Source organism: Orcinus orca, chromosome 11 (genome assembly GCF_937001465.1).
Source record: "Orcinus orca chromosome 11, mOrcOrc1.1, whole genome shotgun sequence".
Lineage (NCBI taxonomy): Eukaryota > Metazoa > Chordata > Mammalia > Artiodactyla > Delphinidae > Orcinus > Orcinus orca.
The window spans coordinates 81,714,877-81,731,159 of NC_064569.1; the positions used below are offsets into that span (position 1 = coordinate 81,714,877).

At 35.5% G+C, this 16,283-nt stretch overlaps 1 protein-coding gene across 15 annotated transcripts in view; it reads right to left on the reverse strand.

The window, feature by feature from the left end:
* BLTP3B (bridge-like lipid transfer protein family member 3B) overlaps positions 1–16,283 on the reverse strand; it is a 104,089-nt gene that overhangs the window by 24,222 nt on the left and 63,584 nt on the right. For 9 of the 15 annotated variants that reach the window (XM_004269492.3, XM_033427665.2, XM_033427664.2 and 6 more), the window contains 5 exons: positions 9,937–10,130; positions 6,977–8,475; positions 6,474–6,649; positions 2,484–2,626; positions 1,657–1,807 (listed from right to left, as the gene is read on the reverse strand). In XM_004269492.3, coding sequence (XP_004269540.1) covers positions 1,657–1,807; positions 2,484–2,626; positions 6,474–6,649; positions 6,977–8,475; positions 9,937–10,130 — 2,163 coding nt within the window. Of the gene's footprint in view, positions 1–1,656; positions 1,808–2,483; positions 2,627–6,473; positions 6,650–6,976; positions 8,476–9,936; positions 10,131–16,283 lie in introns of those variants that run through there. The other 6 variants (XM_033427660.2, XR_004483117.2, XR_004483116.2 and 3 more) reach the window with 6 other exon arrangements.

The window sequence follows — 16,283 nt, forward strand, 5'->3', positions numbered from 1 at the left end:
TTTTTTTTAGGAGATACATTGTAAACTGCAAGGCCTACACACAGAAAAAAGCCAGGAGCCAATTTTTTTCTATAATGCTAGTTTATAGACAAATTACTTGCAATTCCCAGGATGTGAGGTGATAGCATACTTATTTGATATCATGCAGGACTATATGTATTTCAACATGTTATATATCAGATATAGCATTCTGTGTATATAGCAAAGAAAAACATTCCAGCTCAGTGACTTTTTAATAGAACATTGTCATTTAAATTTCTTAGTATAACTATTTTAATAAATTCATTTCTTTAAATAACTGAAAACCGTGAGTGATAATTCCACGTAAAGTTTGAGAAAGGGCTGGTTTAATGTGGTATTCCTCGTCATACACTGTATATTTTGTTGCTTATATCCCTCTATGTCTAAGTGAATGTGTTGATCTTAGAATGAAAAACCACAAGAACAGGATACGTGATTTTACCAAATATCAAGTAACATGCCAGACTCAGAAAATGTTTGCTTATAAGCAAGATAATAGAATACAAAAATTGACACTCATTCTAGTGTGGAACTAACTTTGACCTTTTAGGATTACTTTATCACTCTTTTTTTTTTTTTTTTTTTTGCGGTATGCGGGCCTCTCACTGTTGTGGCCTCTCCTGTTGCGGAGCACAGGCTCCGGACGCGCAGGCTCAGCGGCCATGGCTCACGGGCCCAGCCACTCCACGGCATGTGGGATCTTCCCAGACCGCGGCACGAACCCGTGTCCCCTGCGTCGGCAGGCGGAATTCCAACCACGTCGCCGCCAGGGAAGCCCCTATCACTCTTAATATAGAAAAGATTTTAGTTTTCTCAGACCTATCATCTCAAAGAATGGGACAACTGAAAAAGTAAAAGATGGAACTTAACAGCAGAAACAAAGATAAATGAGGAAGTACCTCTTCAACAGGTTATGTTTCTAATAACTTAAAGTACTTTATTGAAATATGGTAATCTAAAAGAACAAATCTCTTGCATTATTATAAATAAATGTCATTTTCTGTGAATGCATTTATATCAAAGACAGAATTGCTGATAAATCATATGGGTAAAAACAAAACAAGTTTAGGCTTTCTTGGTGGCACAGTGGTTAGGACTCTACCTGCCAATGCAGGGGACACGGGTTCAAGCCCTGGTCCAGGAAGATCCCACATGTCGCAGAGCAACTAAGTCCGTGCTCCACTACTGAGCCTACAAGCCACAACGACTGAAGCCCGCATACCTAGAGCCCGTGCTCCACAACAAGAAGCCACCGCAACGAGAAGCCCGCGCACCGCAACAAAGAGCAGCCCCCTCTCGCCACATCTAGAGAAAGCCCCCACGCAGCAACAAAGACTCAACTCAGGGGGCTTCTCTGGTGGCGCAGTGGTTGAGAGTCCGCCTGCCGAGGTGGCGGACGCGGGTTCGTGCCCCGGCCCGGGAGAAACCCGCGCGCCGCAGAGCGGCTGGGCCCGTGAGCCATGGCCGCTGAGCCTGCGCGTCCGGAGCCTGTGCTCCGCAATGGGAGGGGCCACAACAGTGAGAGGCCCCCGTTACCGCAAAAAAAAAAAAAAGACTCAACTCAGCCAAAAATTAATTAATTAATTAATTTTTAAAAATTAAATTAAAAAAGTTTAAATCACGTAAAAGTCTTACCTACTGGACGATTACAAAGGTAATGCCGTAGACTGATATTGCCTAACTGATCTGGTGTCACTTGGTCTACTTGAAGACAGATTTCCATATCTTCCCCTCGGATGTCAATTTCTCCATTAACACCAATAATTTTAAACACCACAACTGACATCTAAGAAGGATTGCATAAATAATATTAGTATACCAAATAATTTAAAACAAAATTTAGGAAATAACAAAGGAAACTACTATAACCTCTAAAAATACAACTGTGACTTAATAAACCAAAAATATATTTGTGATCAACAGAAAGCAGTTATTGCACTACAGTGATAAACTTCCACTTCCTTTCTTCCTACTTAGTCAAGAGAATATTTTTAGGTCACAAAGATTAATTATATGACATTTCTGAGTGAAATTATTTTCACTCAATGCTGAACTTATTTTCTAAGTCATCCATAAGAATATTTCACTGGGCAAAGATGGCTTAAAATAAACCAGTAACATTTCTTTTGTAGACAGCCCCTCATAAGGACTGACCACCATCTTTACTATCAAACTTTCTCAAAGTGTATTTAAATTGAACTAAGATCAAAATATAAAGAACTGAAAAAAGAAACATACAACCTTCCCTCCTCAATACAAAAAAAAAAAAATTAGAAAAGTGAAATTCAGAAAAAAATGATTCAGTAAGAGCAAAGGAAAAATTTCAAGAGTAGAATGAGCAAAGTAAATCACCCACAATCTAAGTCAATTCATTTTACATATTAATGTCTTTAAATGTGTACATATTGGATATGAGATAAAGTTGGTGGCATTTCTCTTCATAGAATGTCTCAAAAGATTACCAGGTCGTCATGATTTTCTTGAGCACCCTCTGAATTTGTACTGATGGCATCTGGAGAGGTTTCACCGTAATTCTGTAGGTTTTCACTGGCATTTGCCCGATCTGCTGGGCTCTGGTAATTTGTAGTTGAGTTCTTTTTAATACCTGAAATAATACAGAAATAATTAAATTAAATTAAAATCAGTTTACACATGGTCCAACAATGTTACATTTATCTAACCAAAACAGATTATTTCTTCAACACTTTCTCAAGCACAACCATGTTTAAAAGACAATAAGCAAAGAAAAATTAAACTGTGGTTAGTTAGCAAATAATAAGAAATAACTTTCCACAATAAAACGTTAGAGATACTAAACCCTAAACTTAGACAGTATGACAAGAAATCTACCACAGCCGACCACAATCTGTGTTCTTCCCATTGCAGGTGTGGTGCTGGCATTACTAGCAGGTTCCTGGTCAGCCAGCTTTGCCTCCTCTATTCTACCCAACATTCAGTGGTCCCAGTCTGACCACTTCATTTCCCTTTTCATTCCCCTTCATCTACATGAAGTTAATGCTACTATTGTCAATGTGATTGTTCTCCATCCTTATCGACCTGCCTTAATTTCTCAACATGCTATATTTCAATATTTCTCAAACTGTCTGTGGTAAAAGGCAATTTAAAAAAAATTTTGTGTCCATAACACATCAATACTTTAAAAAAATACTATAAAAATAACTATTGAAAATGAATCTAGAAAAATCAGAAGAACCAAAGACACAAAACAAAGCCTCAATTTTTTTTCACTTCAATCTTGCATGGATTCTGACTTTATATTTAAAAAAAGGCTAATAATTCTGAAAATGATTTCAAGGATTAATTCACTGAAGGATACAAGCAATCAAGTTACTCTTTCACTAAATCCTTTTGCTTAAGCGATAGTATTTTACAAAGCTTTACTTTGTTGCTGTTGTTGTTGTTAGAAACATCTTTGTTATGTCTTCATAACACTTCAGTGCATGCATTATAAAATGAGTATCACTTCCATTCACTGAAAGAACACTCTGCTGAATGCAGATTCCAAGTAGCTGGTTAAAAATTTCTTTCTTTTCAGATGTACATTATAATTTGATATCTGTATACACTACAAAGTGATCACCACCAAAAGTCTAGTTTACCATCCATAACCATACAATTGATCCCCTTCATCCATTCTGACCATTCTCCTACTCCCTTACCCTCTGGTAACCACCAATCTGTTTTCTGTATCTATAAGCCTGGTTTTGTTCTGTTTTCATTTGGGATTTTAAAAAATATATCTCACATATGAGTGACATCATATAGTATTTGTCTTTCTTTGTAATAATTTTTTATTATTATATTTACTACTATATAATTAGGTTCTAACCCAGTGCCTGACAAAACAGTAGGTGCTCAATAAATTATTTATTGAATGGATGAATAAAATGATTTTTAGGGCCAGGGAAAATGCATAAATACAATTGTGGTATGAGGAGATAATAAACTCCCATTTCACAGGGAATTCCTAACATTGCCAGAGGTTAAGATTTCACAGATAAAATAATATTTAAGCTAAAGTAAACAGAAAGAAAAAAGAACACTCTAGGCACAGGTACAAAGGCTAAAGAAGTTTGTCATAGTGAAGAGATTGACAGAAAGACTGAAATATACTATAGTATAATTAAAGCGTAGTAAGCACGTGGGAAAACAGCAGAAAAGGTAAGCTGGGGCCATATCACATGGAGCAACTGTCAGTAATGTTAAGTTTTTTAAACTTAATAGCCTTATAGTTGTTAGAAGTTATCAGGACTAAAATGGAAATTGACATGATAGTATATACATTTTTAAAAGAATATTCTGCCTGTGGAATGAAGTATGAACAAGAAATTGACAAGAAGAGAATTGGGGAGACTAGTTAGAAGCGTGTGGTGGAGTGGTACTCCAGCTACACATTTGTTCGTTTATAAATATGCATGTATATTCAAAAATATGTACTCACAATATACCTATGTATGTATATGTGTATGTGTATATGTATGTGTGCATTAGTGTGCATATGTATAAACATGAATGTATATAAAAACACACAGAAAAAGGTCTGGAATTATGTCAATATATACCAAAAGTCAATGGTAGTTACTTCCGGAATGGGGAATGGTATCAGGGCAGAGTAAGGGTGGTATTAAAGTGATATTCTAGATATCCCCATGACATCTGATTTTTTTTTAAAGAGAAAGTATTCATATATTTCTTGTAAAATTAAAACAAAACAAAAGAGAACTCAGAAAAAACAAGTCTTTTCCCAATGAAAATCAATTCCTTTGACAGAAAATTATTACAGTTCAGGAGAATAACGAATGTACAGTCACATATCGTCTAAGTGTTACACATAAAATGAATGCCCTTGTATTTTTCAAGATCCTAAAATCAGCCTACTGCTGGAATCTATTCTAAGACAGTTATTAGAAATGAAGACAAAAATTTATGAACAATGATATAATTATAGCATTTTATAGCTGTGAAAAAACTATAAACAATCTAAACATCCAGTATCAGGGAAACAATTAAAAGGTGAGGGTACATTCTTATGACAAGTTAATATAGACAAGTGATAAAAAGCAGGTTGAAAAACCATATATGTGATGTAATACCAAATATACATATATGTGAATACATACATACATATATATATATATATATATATACACATACATTTATAAGATAAATTATAATCGATAGCTCTAGATTGTGGGACTTTTGGGTTATTTTATTTTCCAAACTGTAGTTGTTTATATTTTCCAAGTTCTCCACATTGAGTGGTAGTCACTTTTATCAATTATTTAATTTTCAAAAATAAGAAGAAAATCACTGATGCTTTTTACGAGTAAGTAGAGATATTTTCTAGAGGAACTGTTTTTGAAGCATCATTTGATCACAAAACAGAAATCCTCTATTAAAGTAGAATTTTAAGCCATAAGGGGGCAAGGGAACTAGGCAATAGAGCTATCTGTGAATCTAGAATAGATTTTTTGACCCATACCAGTAACTTGTCTACATTTAACTGGTAAAGTATGCTGGAAAGGGGTTTGCTATGAATTGCCTATAAAAGTGTTGGGTTAAGGCTTTTAGTTTACATATAGTAATCATTTCCCAAGTCTGGGGTACTAGCATAGCATACTGGTTGGTTAAAAACTGAGGTTCCTGAGTCAGACTAGCTGAGTTCCAAATCTGCCTCTATTACTTCCTGACTGTATATTCATTTCTCTAAGCTTCAGTTTCTAAAGCTATGAGCCTTTCCTTACCTAAGCTGTTTTCAACTACATCAATAGGTTTATTACTCTTCATATACAAAGTAATTCACATTTGCCTCTGGTCTCTTATGCTTTAGGGTCTGTGGCAACTATTCTCTGGCTATGGTCCATGGTTTTATTCCTGTTCACAAAGTACCCAATGCCTTAATGATGGGGATGCATCTAATACTAAGTCATTCCTAGTGGTCTGTACTAGGGCATTAGTTGCTTCTGAATAAAATAGGGGAACCATGTAGTTCCATCATACACTATCATGTATGAAAGAGAATTCTGGTTATGGGAATCAACAGATCCAGTCTGGAAAAATTCCAGTCATAGGACCACATAGTTGAGAATTCATCATGCAAATTAAGCCTACCTAATCAAAATTCCAGATATAGGAGTCCCTGTGATAGAGGCTAGTAGAATTAATGTTGTCTGCTTTACGATCTAAATGACTGTATATAAATAATTGCTGGATGTCGTCCATAAAAAGGAAGGAGTATCTGGTCAAAAGAAGCAATGAAACAACCATTAGAAAGTTAGGTACAATGCTCTTTGTATTGTGCATGTATGTGTGTATAAATAAATAAGTCTTTTTGGGCTGTGATTGATTATTGAATATAAATTAAAAAACTTAAATACCACTTCTAAGATTTGTGTATATATAATATGAATTCTTAAACTGTATTGCTTTACCTTTTTCCAAAAATATATGACTATCACTTCCATCACTTTCTAACAACTGTTCTTCCAATATCATGCTGTCAAGTGAAATGGTGTCCAGTGAGGTTTGTGAGGGGCTTCTTCTCATGTTCTTGTAAGAAACAGAGAGTGGAGCCATGTTGGGTGGGCAACGTTCCTTAGGCTTTCTACTGTTAACAAACAAAATTATCAGAAAATCATCACATAAAAGGAAAAGAATTCTTTCTAAAGAATACTTCAAACAAAATAAATATATATTTATATAGTATATACAATTTTTAAAATTATATAAGCTTAAAGTATTTTCATATTTTGAAAACCCTACTCTTCCATGTGTTAACTCTAACAATGCCACATTTATCATGGTTTTCTGTCCAAAGCCAAAATATACTCATAAGTACATGCACATGCGTGTGTGCACGCACACACACACACACACACACACACACACAAATAAAACAAACCCCCCACCCCAAATTCTAACAGTCAGTTGTTACCTTAAAGATGACTGTGATGTAAGTGTTCTGACTGTGGGTGCTTCTTCTTTACTGATTTCCATGTTCTCAGAGAGTGAAACTGTTTCTGGAAGCAAATCTTCAGCTTTAAAGATTGACTCTATGGTTTCATTTCCTTTACTAGTTAAACTATTTGAAAGCATGTTCTGATTACCACCATTATCAACTGACAGGATACTTGAGTCTTCTCTGTAGTTTAAGACACTATTTGAATCTGTATAAGACGAATCCTTTTTGCCACTTGTTTCTGATCCAATTTCTCCTGAGCCACTTTTGCAAACAATTCCACTACTTTCATCTTCGCTTATTTTCCCTAAATTTTTATCTGATAAATAATCCACAAAAGAAATACCTTTCTGCAGATTTGTATCACTAGCTGATTTAAAAAGCAAAGAATCCTTCAAAGGGACATGGCTAAGGTCAATACTCATAGATCTGTTGTCTGACATATGATTAACAGTTACACTTCTAATTTGTTTTATACCACTATTAACTTGTTTTCTTTTTGAAGACAAAAATTCTCCACTTTCTGTAGGCAAATAATCAGGAACCACTGGACTCACACTTTCAGAAACAGGAGACTTAAGACTATTTGCTTTATCTACTGGATGAAGCAAAAGAGCCACTTCCGCACTTTTAAGTAAAATTCCAATGCAAATGGATGTCTGACTAGCTGGATTGCCAGTCACAGCTTCTACATCTTTCCTTAAATTCTCTGAAAGCAAAATAAGTGACTCATGGAGGAAAAGCAGGAGCAGATACTGGTAGTGATTGATCTGCATACTGACATGTTTATGAATGTGAACCAGGACATGAATATCTGCATCTGATGATGAAGAGGAAAATCTTAAAAATGTATCTGAAGGTTTCTGACTACCATTTGTCAAGGGATCAGACTCTGTACTATAATACTCCTTCAAGAGCTTTTTCCGCTTCCATCGGCCAGTCAGATCACTAGACTCACTTTGTGAGGTATTTAGAGATATTTGATTACAAGTCTGCAGCAATTTTTGTGACAATGCATACCTTTTTGGTTGACAAATCCAGATGGAAAGAGGGAAAGAATCTACAAAATTTATTGGTCGTCCTTTTCCACTTTTCATCCCTTCATAATCTATCCAAAATTGAGAAAAGTACACAGCCCAAACATCCGTGGCAGCAGAAGTTTTAAGAGTGTATTTATTCAACTTAGGAGTAACATTTCCTTTATAAACTTCATGCAGTTTGGTATCTTGTTCATGAGCATGTCTCTGGAAGATTGGATGCAGGAGATTAAAACTGTCACCAGATTTGGGGAAACTGGTATATGTTTTACTGAAAAAATCACAATCTTTGAAGTCTTGAAACAAAGCTTCTAAATCAGAATGTCGACAGTTTGAACAGTATCTTGTATTTGTAGCAATCATTTCTGAACTCTGAATAGAAATTGCATGTGGTTGATCTTGATGACATTCAGATTTCATTTCAGAAGGAATGACAAACTAGAAGAGAAAAAACATTAATCCAGTCTGACTTACAAATCCATATATCTTGAAGATAAAATAATTAAGAGCATGACTTGGTTCAGGAATTCTTTTTGACATTTTGCCCCAAAACACTAATTTTCTATCTTGACATAAAATACTCTCCCTCCCAAAGCTTATTAAACCAAATGAAAAAGGCTTAAATGATTAACAACTAAGAAAACAACCAAAGGAAAAAGCCCAATAAATAATGAATAAAGTACATAACACACATATACATATTTGTAGACAATATATCACAAAATAAAAGGAACAAAACTGAATTAAATGCTTACTATGCCCTGAGTATATATACACCCTGAGTAAATAAAAAAGCACAAAGTTTGGAAGAGATAATTTTTTGATATGATATTTTAAATCCAAGCAATTTGGAGGATGACTAGATAAGTAAATGGAATGACTGGACAACTGTCATTAGAATCACTTTTCTGGGATAAAACTATTAATAAAATAAACTTAGGAGTATAGGTCAAACGATTTAGTAAAATTATTTTCTACAGATAATTAAGCCCAGTCCTCAAAATATTCACAACAAAGAGTTCAAACTGACTGGTTTTAAAACTCAAACTGCCCATATTCACAAAATGTAAAGATCATTATGTAATTGTTTTAAATTATAATTATAAGTGTTATAAAGTGTGTCTTTATATTGAATATTTTAAGGTCTTTGAAACGATCTTTAAAACATTTCTGCAATGCAACCGTTGAGTATTATTAATCTCATTTTACAGAGAAGAAATTAAGGGTATGTAAATTTAGGCTACCAGCAACAGAGCCAGAAAATGAAATATTCATCCATGCCCAAATCTTACTGTATTTACTACACTATACTGTTTTGTTTTTTTTTTAGCTTCCTTCCTTTAAAGTTTAAATATCCATGGAATTCTGATTATCAACTACTTGGCTATAATAAAACACAACTTTCTTTTATCTTTGGCATTACACAACTTTCTTTTATCTTTGGATATTAATAACAGAATAAATGTAACAAATAAAACCCAGATATAACTTAAAAGTGTCACTGTATTATTTACCCTTCTTAAAAAAATTTTATCAGATCCAGCAAGAAGTAGAAAAAAAAAGATATTTAAATTTATTTCTACTGCTTACCTCCAAATGGATGAGCTCCAGTAAGAAGTAGAAAAAAAAAGACATTTAAATTTATTTCTACTGCTTACCTCTAAATGGATGAGCAGGGGGAAGAAAAGGAAGAAAAGTAGAGAAAGGGGTGGAGAAGGGTGGGGAAGCAGTCTCTTAAAGCTTCCATAATTGAAAACTGATATTAAAATTCAAATTTCAAAATCAAAATTAATATTGCAATGAAGTTGACTTATATTTGAGCACCCATCTTAAATCCTGGAAATAACTTTTCTTCTGTAAAAATGGTTTTGTTCTCACAGCCACTTGTTTATATGGTACCTTTAGCATTAAGCCATCAACTCGAATATCAACATGCTCATCAGATTTTGAATTGTCATTCAACTTGTACACAGCCATAAACTGATTAAGACTCTGTTTCAAATCCAACAGAAACTGATTTAACCATAGAATACTTCTTTCATCCACAGTAAACTGTAGTGCATTCAGCTGGCTATAAAGGTTGGGAGATGGAACTGTGGAGAAAAAAAATTTTTAAAGATTTTTAATAAACTGATAGTTTTAAATCTTCCCTGAGAAAAGAAAATACATTTTAACCAAGTTTTATTCTTCTTAAATTAAGATTAAAAGATTTTGCAATGTTATTTACAAAATTAAAGTGATACTACATGTAGATGATAGCAAACACATTTGGAGAGACAGAAAACATCTTTCATTGCTTCACTAATGGAAAAATATGCAGTTTAAATGCAAATCAATTAAGAAAATGGTAACAGGTACATATAGATAACTACCTTAAATGTAAATAAATTAAATGCTCCAGACAAAAGACATAGACTGGCTGATTGGATACAAAAACAAGACCCGTATATATGCTGTCTACAAGAGACCCACTTCAGACTTAGGGACACATAAGTGAGGGGATGGAAAAGTGAGGGGATGGAAAAAGATATTCCATGCAAATGGAAATCAAAAAAAAGCTGGAGTAGGAATTCTCATATCAGACAAAACAGACTTTAAAATAAAGATTACAAGAGACAAAGAAGGACACTACATAATGATCAAGGGATCAATCCAAGAAGAAGATATAACAATTATAAATATTTATGCACCCAACATAGGAGCACCTCAAAACATAAGGCAAATGCTAACAGCCATAAAAGGGGAAATCAACAGTAACACAATCATAGTAGGGGACTGTAACAATCCACTTTCGCCAATGGACAGATCATCCAAAATGAAAATAAATAAGGAAACACAAGCTTTAAATGATACATTAAACAAGATGGACTTAATTGATATTTATAGGACATTCCATCCAAAACCAACAGAATTCACTTTCTTCTCAAGCACTCATGGAACATTCTGCAGGAGAGATCGTATCTTGGGTCACAAATCAAGCCTTCGTAAATTTAAGAAAATTGAAATCGTATCAAGTATCTTTCCTGATCACAACGCTATGAGACTAGATATTAATTACAGAAAAAATCTGCAAAAATACAAACACATGGAGGTTAAACAACACGCTACTAAATAGCCAAGAGATCACTGAAGACATCAAAGACAAAATCAAAAAATACCTTGAAACAAATGACAATGAAAACACGACAACCCAAAACCTATGAGATACAGCAAAAGCAGTTCTAAGAGGGAAGTTTATAGCAATACAATCCTACCTTAAGAAACAAGAAACATCTCAAATAAACAACCTAACCTTACACCTAAAGCAATTAGAGAAAGAAGAATAAAAAAACCCCAAAGTTAGCAGAAGGAAAGAAATGATAAAGATCAGATCAGAAATAAATGAAAAAGAAATGAAGGAAACAATAGCAAACAACAATAAAACTAAAAGCTGGTTCTTTGAGAAGATAAATAAAATTGATAAACCATTAGCCAGACTCATCAAGACAAAAAGGAAGAAGACTCAAATCAAAAGAATTAGAAATGAAAAAGGAGAAGTAACAACTGACACTGCAGAAATACAAAGGATCAGGAGAGATTACTACAAGCAACTATACACCAATAAAATGGACAACCTGGAAGAAATGGACAAATTCTTAGAAAAGCACAAACTTCTGAGACTGAACCAGGAAGAAATAGAAAATATAAACAGACCAATCACAAGCACTGAAATTGAAACTGTGATTAAAAATCTTCCAAGAAACAAAAGACCAGGACTAGATGGCTTCACAGGCGAATTCTATCAAACATTTAGAGAAGAGCTAACACCTATCCTTCTCGAACTCTTCCAAAGTATAGCAGAGGGAGGAATACTCCCAAACTCATTCTACAAGGCCACCATCACCCTGATACCAAAACCAGACAAAGACGTCACAAAGAAAGAAAACTACAGGCCAACATCACTGATGAACATAGATGCAAAAATCCTCAACAAAATACTAGCAAACAGAATCCAATGGCACATTAAAAGGATCACACACCAGGATCAAGTGGGGTTTATCCCAGTAATGCAAGAATTCTTCAATATATGCAAATCAGTCAATGTGATACACCGTATTAACAAACTGAAGGAGAAAAACCATATGGTCATCTCAATAGAGGTAGAAAAAAGCTGTCAACAAAATTCAACACCAATTTATGATAAAAACTCTCCAGAAAGTAGGCATAGAGGGAACTTTCCTCAACATAATAAAGGCCATATATGACAAACCCACAGCCAACATCATTCTCAATGGTGAAAAACTGAAACCATTTCCACTAATATCAGGAACAAGACAAGGTTGCCCACTCTCACCACTCTTATTCAATATAGTTTTGGAAGTTTTAGCCACAGCAATCAGAGAAGAAAAAGAAACAAAAGAAATACAAATCAGAAAGAAGAAGTAAAGCTATCACTGTCTGCAGATGACATGATACTGTACATAGAGAATCCTAAAGATGCTACCAGAAAACTACTAGAGCTAATCAATGAATTTGGTAAAGTAGCAGGATACAAAATTAATGCACAGAAATCTCTTGCATTCCTACACACTAATGATGAAAAATCTGAAAGAGAAATTAAGGAAACACTCCCATTTACCACTGCAACAAAAAGAATAAAATACCTAGGAATAAAGCTACCTAAGGCGACAAAAGACCTGTATGCAGAAAATTATAAGACACTGATGAAAGAAATTAAAGATGACACAAACAGATGGAGATATATACCATGTTCTAGGATTGGAAGAATCTACACTGTGAAAATGACTCTACTACCCAAAGCAATCTACAGATTCAATGCAATCCCTATCAAACTACCAAGGGCATTTTTCACAGAACTAGAACAAAAAATGTCACAGTTTATATGGAAACACAAAAGACCCCAAATAGCTAAAGCAATCTTGAGAAAGAAAAATGGAGCTGGAGGAATCAGGCTCCCTGACTTCAGACTATACTACAAAGCTACAATAATCAAGACAGTATGGTACTGGCACAAAAACAGAAATACAGATCAATGGAACAGGATAGGAAGCCCAGAGATAAACCCACACACCTATAGTCACCTTATTTTTGATAAAGGAGGCAAGAGTATACAATGGAGAAAAGACAACCTCTTCACTAAGTGGTGCTGGGACAACTGGACAGCTACATGTAAAAGAATGAAATTAGAACACTCCCTAACACCATACACAAAAATAAACTCAAAATGGATTAAAGAGCTAAATGTAAGGCCAGACTCTATAAAACTCTTAGAGGAAAACATAGGCAGAACACCCTATGACATAAATCACAGCAAGATCCTTTTTGACGCACCTCCCAGAGGAATGGAAATAAAAACAAAAATAAACAAATGGGAACTAATGAAACTTAAAAGGTTTTGTAGAGCAAAGGAAAACATAAACAAGACAAAAAGACAACCCTCAGAATGGGAGAGAAAATTGTAAATGAAGCAACAGACAAAGGATTAATCTCCAAAATTTACAAGCAGCTCATGCAGCTCAATATCAAAAAAACAAACAGCCCAATTCAAAAATGCGCAGAAGGCCTAAACAGACATTTCTCCAAAGAAGATATACAGATTGCAAACAAACACATGAAAGGATGTTCAACATCACTAATCATTAGAGAAATGCAAATCAAAACTACAATGAGGTATCACCTCACACCAGTCAGAATGGCCATCATCAAAAAATCTACAAATAATAAATGCTGGAGAGGGTGTGGAGAAAAGGGAACCCTCTGGCACTGCTCGTGGGAATGTAAATTGATACAGCCACTTTGGAGAACAGTATGGAGATTCCTTAAAAAACTAAAACTAGAACTACCATATGACCCAGCAATCCCACTACTGGGCATATACCCTGAGAAAACCATAATTCAAAAAGGGTCATGTATCACAATGTTCATCACAGCACTATTTACAATAGCCAGGACATGGAAGCAGCCTAAGTGACCATCGACAGATGAATGGATAAAGAAGATGTGGCACATATATACAATGGAATATTACTCAGCCATAAGAAGAAATGAAATTGAGTTATTTGTAGTGAGGTGGATGGACCTAGAGTCTGTCATGCAGAGTGAAATAAGTCAGAAAGAGAAAAAGAAATACCATATGCTAACACATATATATGGAATCTAAAGAAAAAAAAGATTCTGAAGAACATAGGGGCAGAACAGGAATAAAGATGCAGATGTAGAGAATGGACTTGAGGACACAGGGAGGGGGAAGGGTAAGCTGGGATGAAGTGAGAGAGTGGCATGGACATATATACACTACCAAATGTAAAACAGACGGCTAGTGGGAAGCAGCCTCATAGCACAGGGAGATCAGCTCAGTGCTCTGTGACCACCTAGAGGGGTGCGATAGAAAGGGTGGGAGGGAGACGCAAGAGGGAGGAGATATAGGGATATATGTATATGTATAGCTGATTCACTTTGTTATGCAGTAGAAAGTAACACACCATTGTAAGGCAATTGTACTCCAATAAAGATGTTAAAGAAAAAGTATGCAGGGCTTCTATGGTGGCGCAGTGGTTGAGAGTCCGCCTGCCGATGCAGGGGACATGGGTCCGTGCCCCGGTCCGGGAAGATCCCACATGTCGTGGAGCGGCTGGGCCCGTGAGCCATGGCTGCTGAGCCTGCGTGTCCGGAGCCTGTGCTCCGCAACAGGAGAGGCCACAACAGTGAGAGGCCCACATACCGAAAAAAAAAAAATGTATACAGTTTAATCTAAAACTAACTGTATAAATAAGAGGTATTGTTTTGATTTCTTTTCCTATTGTTACAGTCAGCAAGAAGCAACCTTCAAAAACTTTCCCTTCTTGGGACTTCCCTGGTGGCGCACTGGTTAAGAATCTGACTGCCAATGCAGGGGACCCAGGTTCAATACCTGGTCTGGGAAGATCCCATGTGCCATGGAGCAACTAAGCCCGTGCACCACAACTACTGAGCCTGTGGTCTAGAGTCTGCGGGCCACAACTACTGAGCCCGTGTGCCGCAACTACTGAAGCCCACGCACCTAGATCCCGTGCTCTGCGACAAGAGAAGCCAACGCAATAAGAAGCCCTCACACTGCAACGAAGAGTAACCCCTGCTCGCCGCAACTAAAGAAAGCCCACGCACAGCAATGAAGACCCAATGCAGCCAAAAATAAATAAATAAATTTAAATGTATATATTTATATATATAAACAGAAACATCTTATTGGGATGTGGAGGTGCTTATCTCTGAGGATAGTAAGGAAGTGGGTTGCTGAAGCGATCATGTCAAGGGAAGAAAGTGGAGGGAATCTCAAATATAGATTGAGTGATGATGGCAGCCACAGAGAGAACTAGAGAGCAAATGTAGTCCAGGATAGAAGAACCCTGACTGCATATCCTGGGATGGAGGAAGAAACCTGCTACACTAAGCAGTAGAGAGATCTACCTGCAGTTTCTTACAGGGGTCTACTTATGAAATAGATTATTACATAGCTATTAAAGATATTTAAAATGAACTTGTAGAAACTAGGATCATTAAGGGAAAAGGACAGGATGTAAATCAAACATGTTAAAGAAACGCATACATTAAAAACAGGACTAACAACACTATACTTATTGTTATGGTCTGAAATGCATCCCCTCAAAATTGATATGCTGAAGTTCTAACCCCTAATACCTCAGAATGAGCTGTATTTGGAGATAGGGCTTTTAAAGAGGCAATTATGGTAAAAATGAGTTCATATGGGTGGGCTCTAGTCCAATATGACAGGTGCCATAAGAAGAGCTTAGAAAATGGATACACACAGAGGAAAGACCATGTGAGAAGACAGCCATCTACAAGCCAACTTAAGAGGTCTCTGAGGAAACAACCCTGTCAACACTCTGACCTAGAACTTCTAGCCTCCAAAACTGTGAGGAAATAAATTTGTTGTTTAAACCACCTAGTCTGTGGTATTTTATTATGGCAGCCTTAGCAAACTGATACACTTATGTTAGTAGAAGTTGTCTCTAAGTTGTAGGCTCACAGGCATTTTTTAAATTTTTGGCATTTTCTCTTTTTTTTTTAATATAATGAATGTATGTTACATTTACAATTATAAAAAAAGGTTATATATTTTTAAAGTTGGATCGCTTAACAGAAAGACGAAATGTGAGGACTGAAAATGGATCCCTATACACAGGGATTCAGTATACTATGTTCTTTACTTTTATATCTGTTTGAAATTTTCCATAATAAAAAGTTGA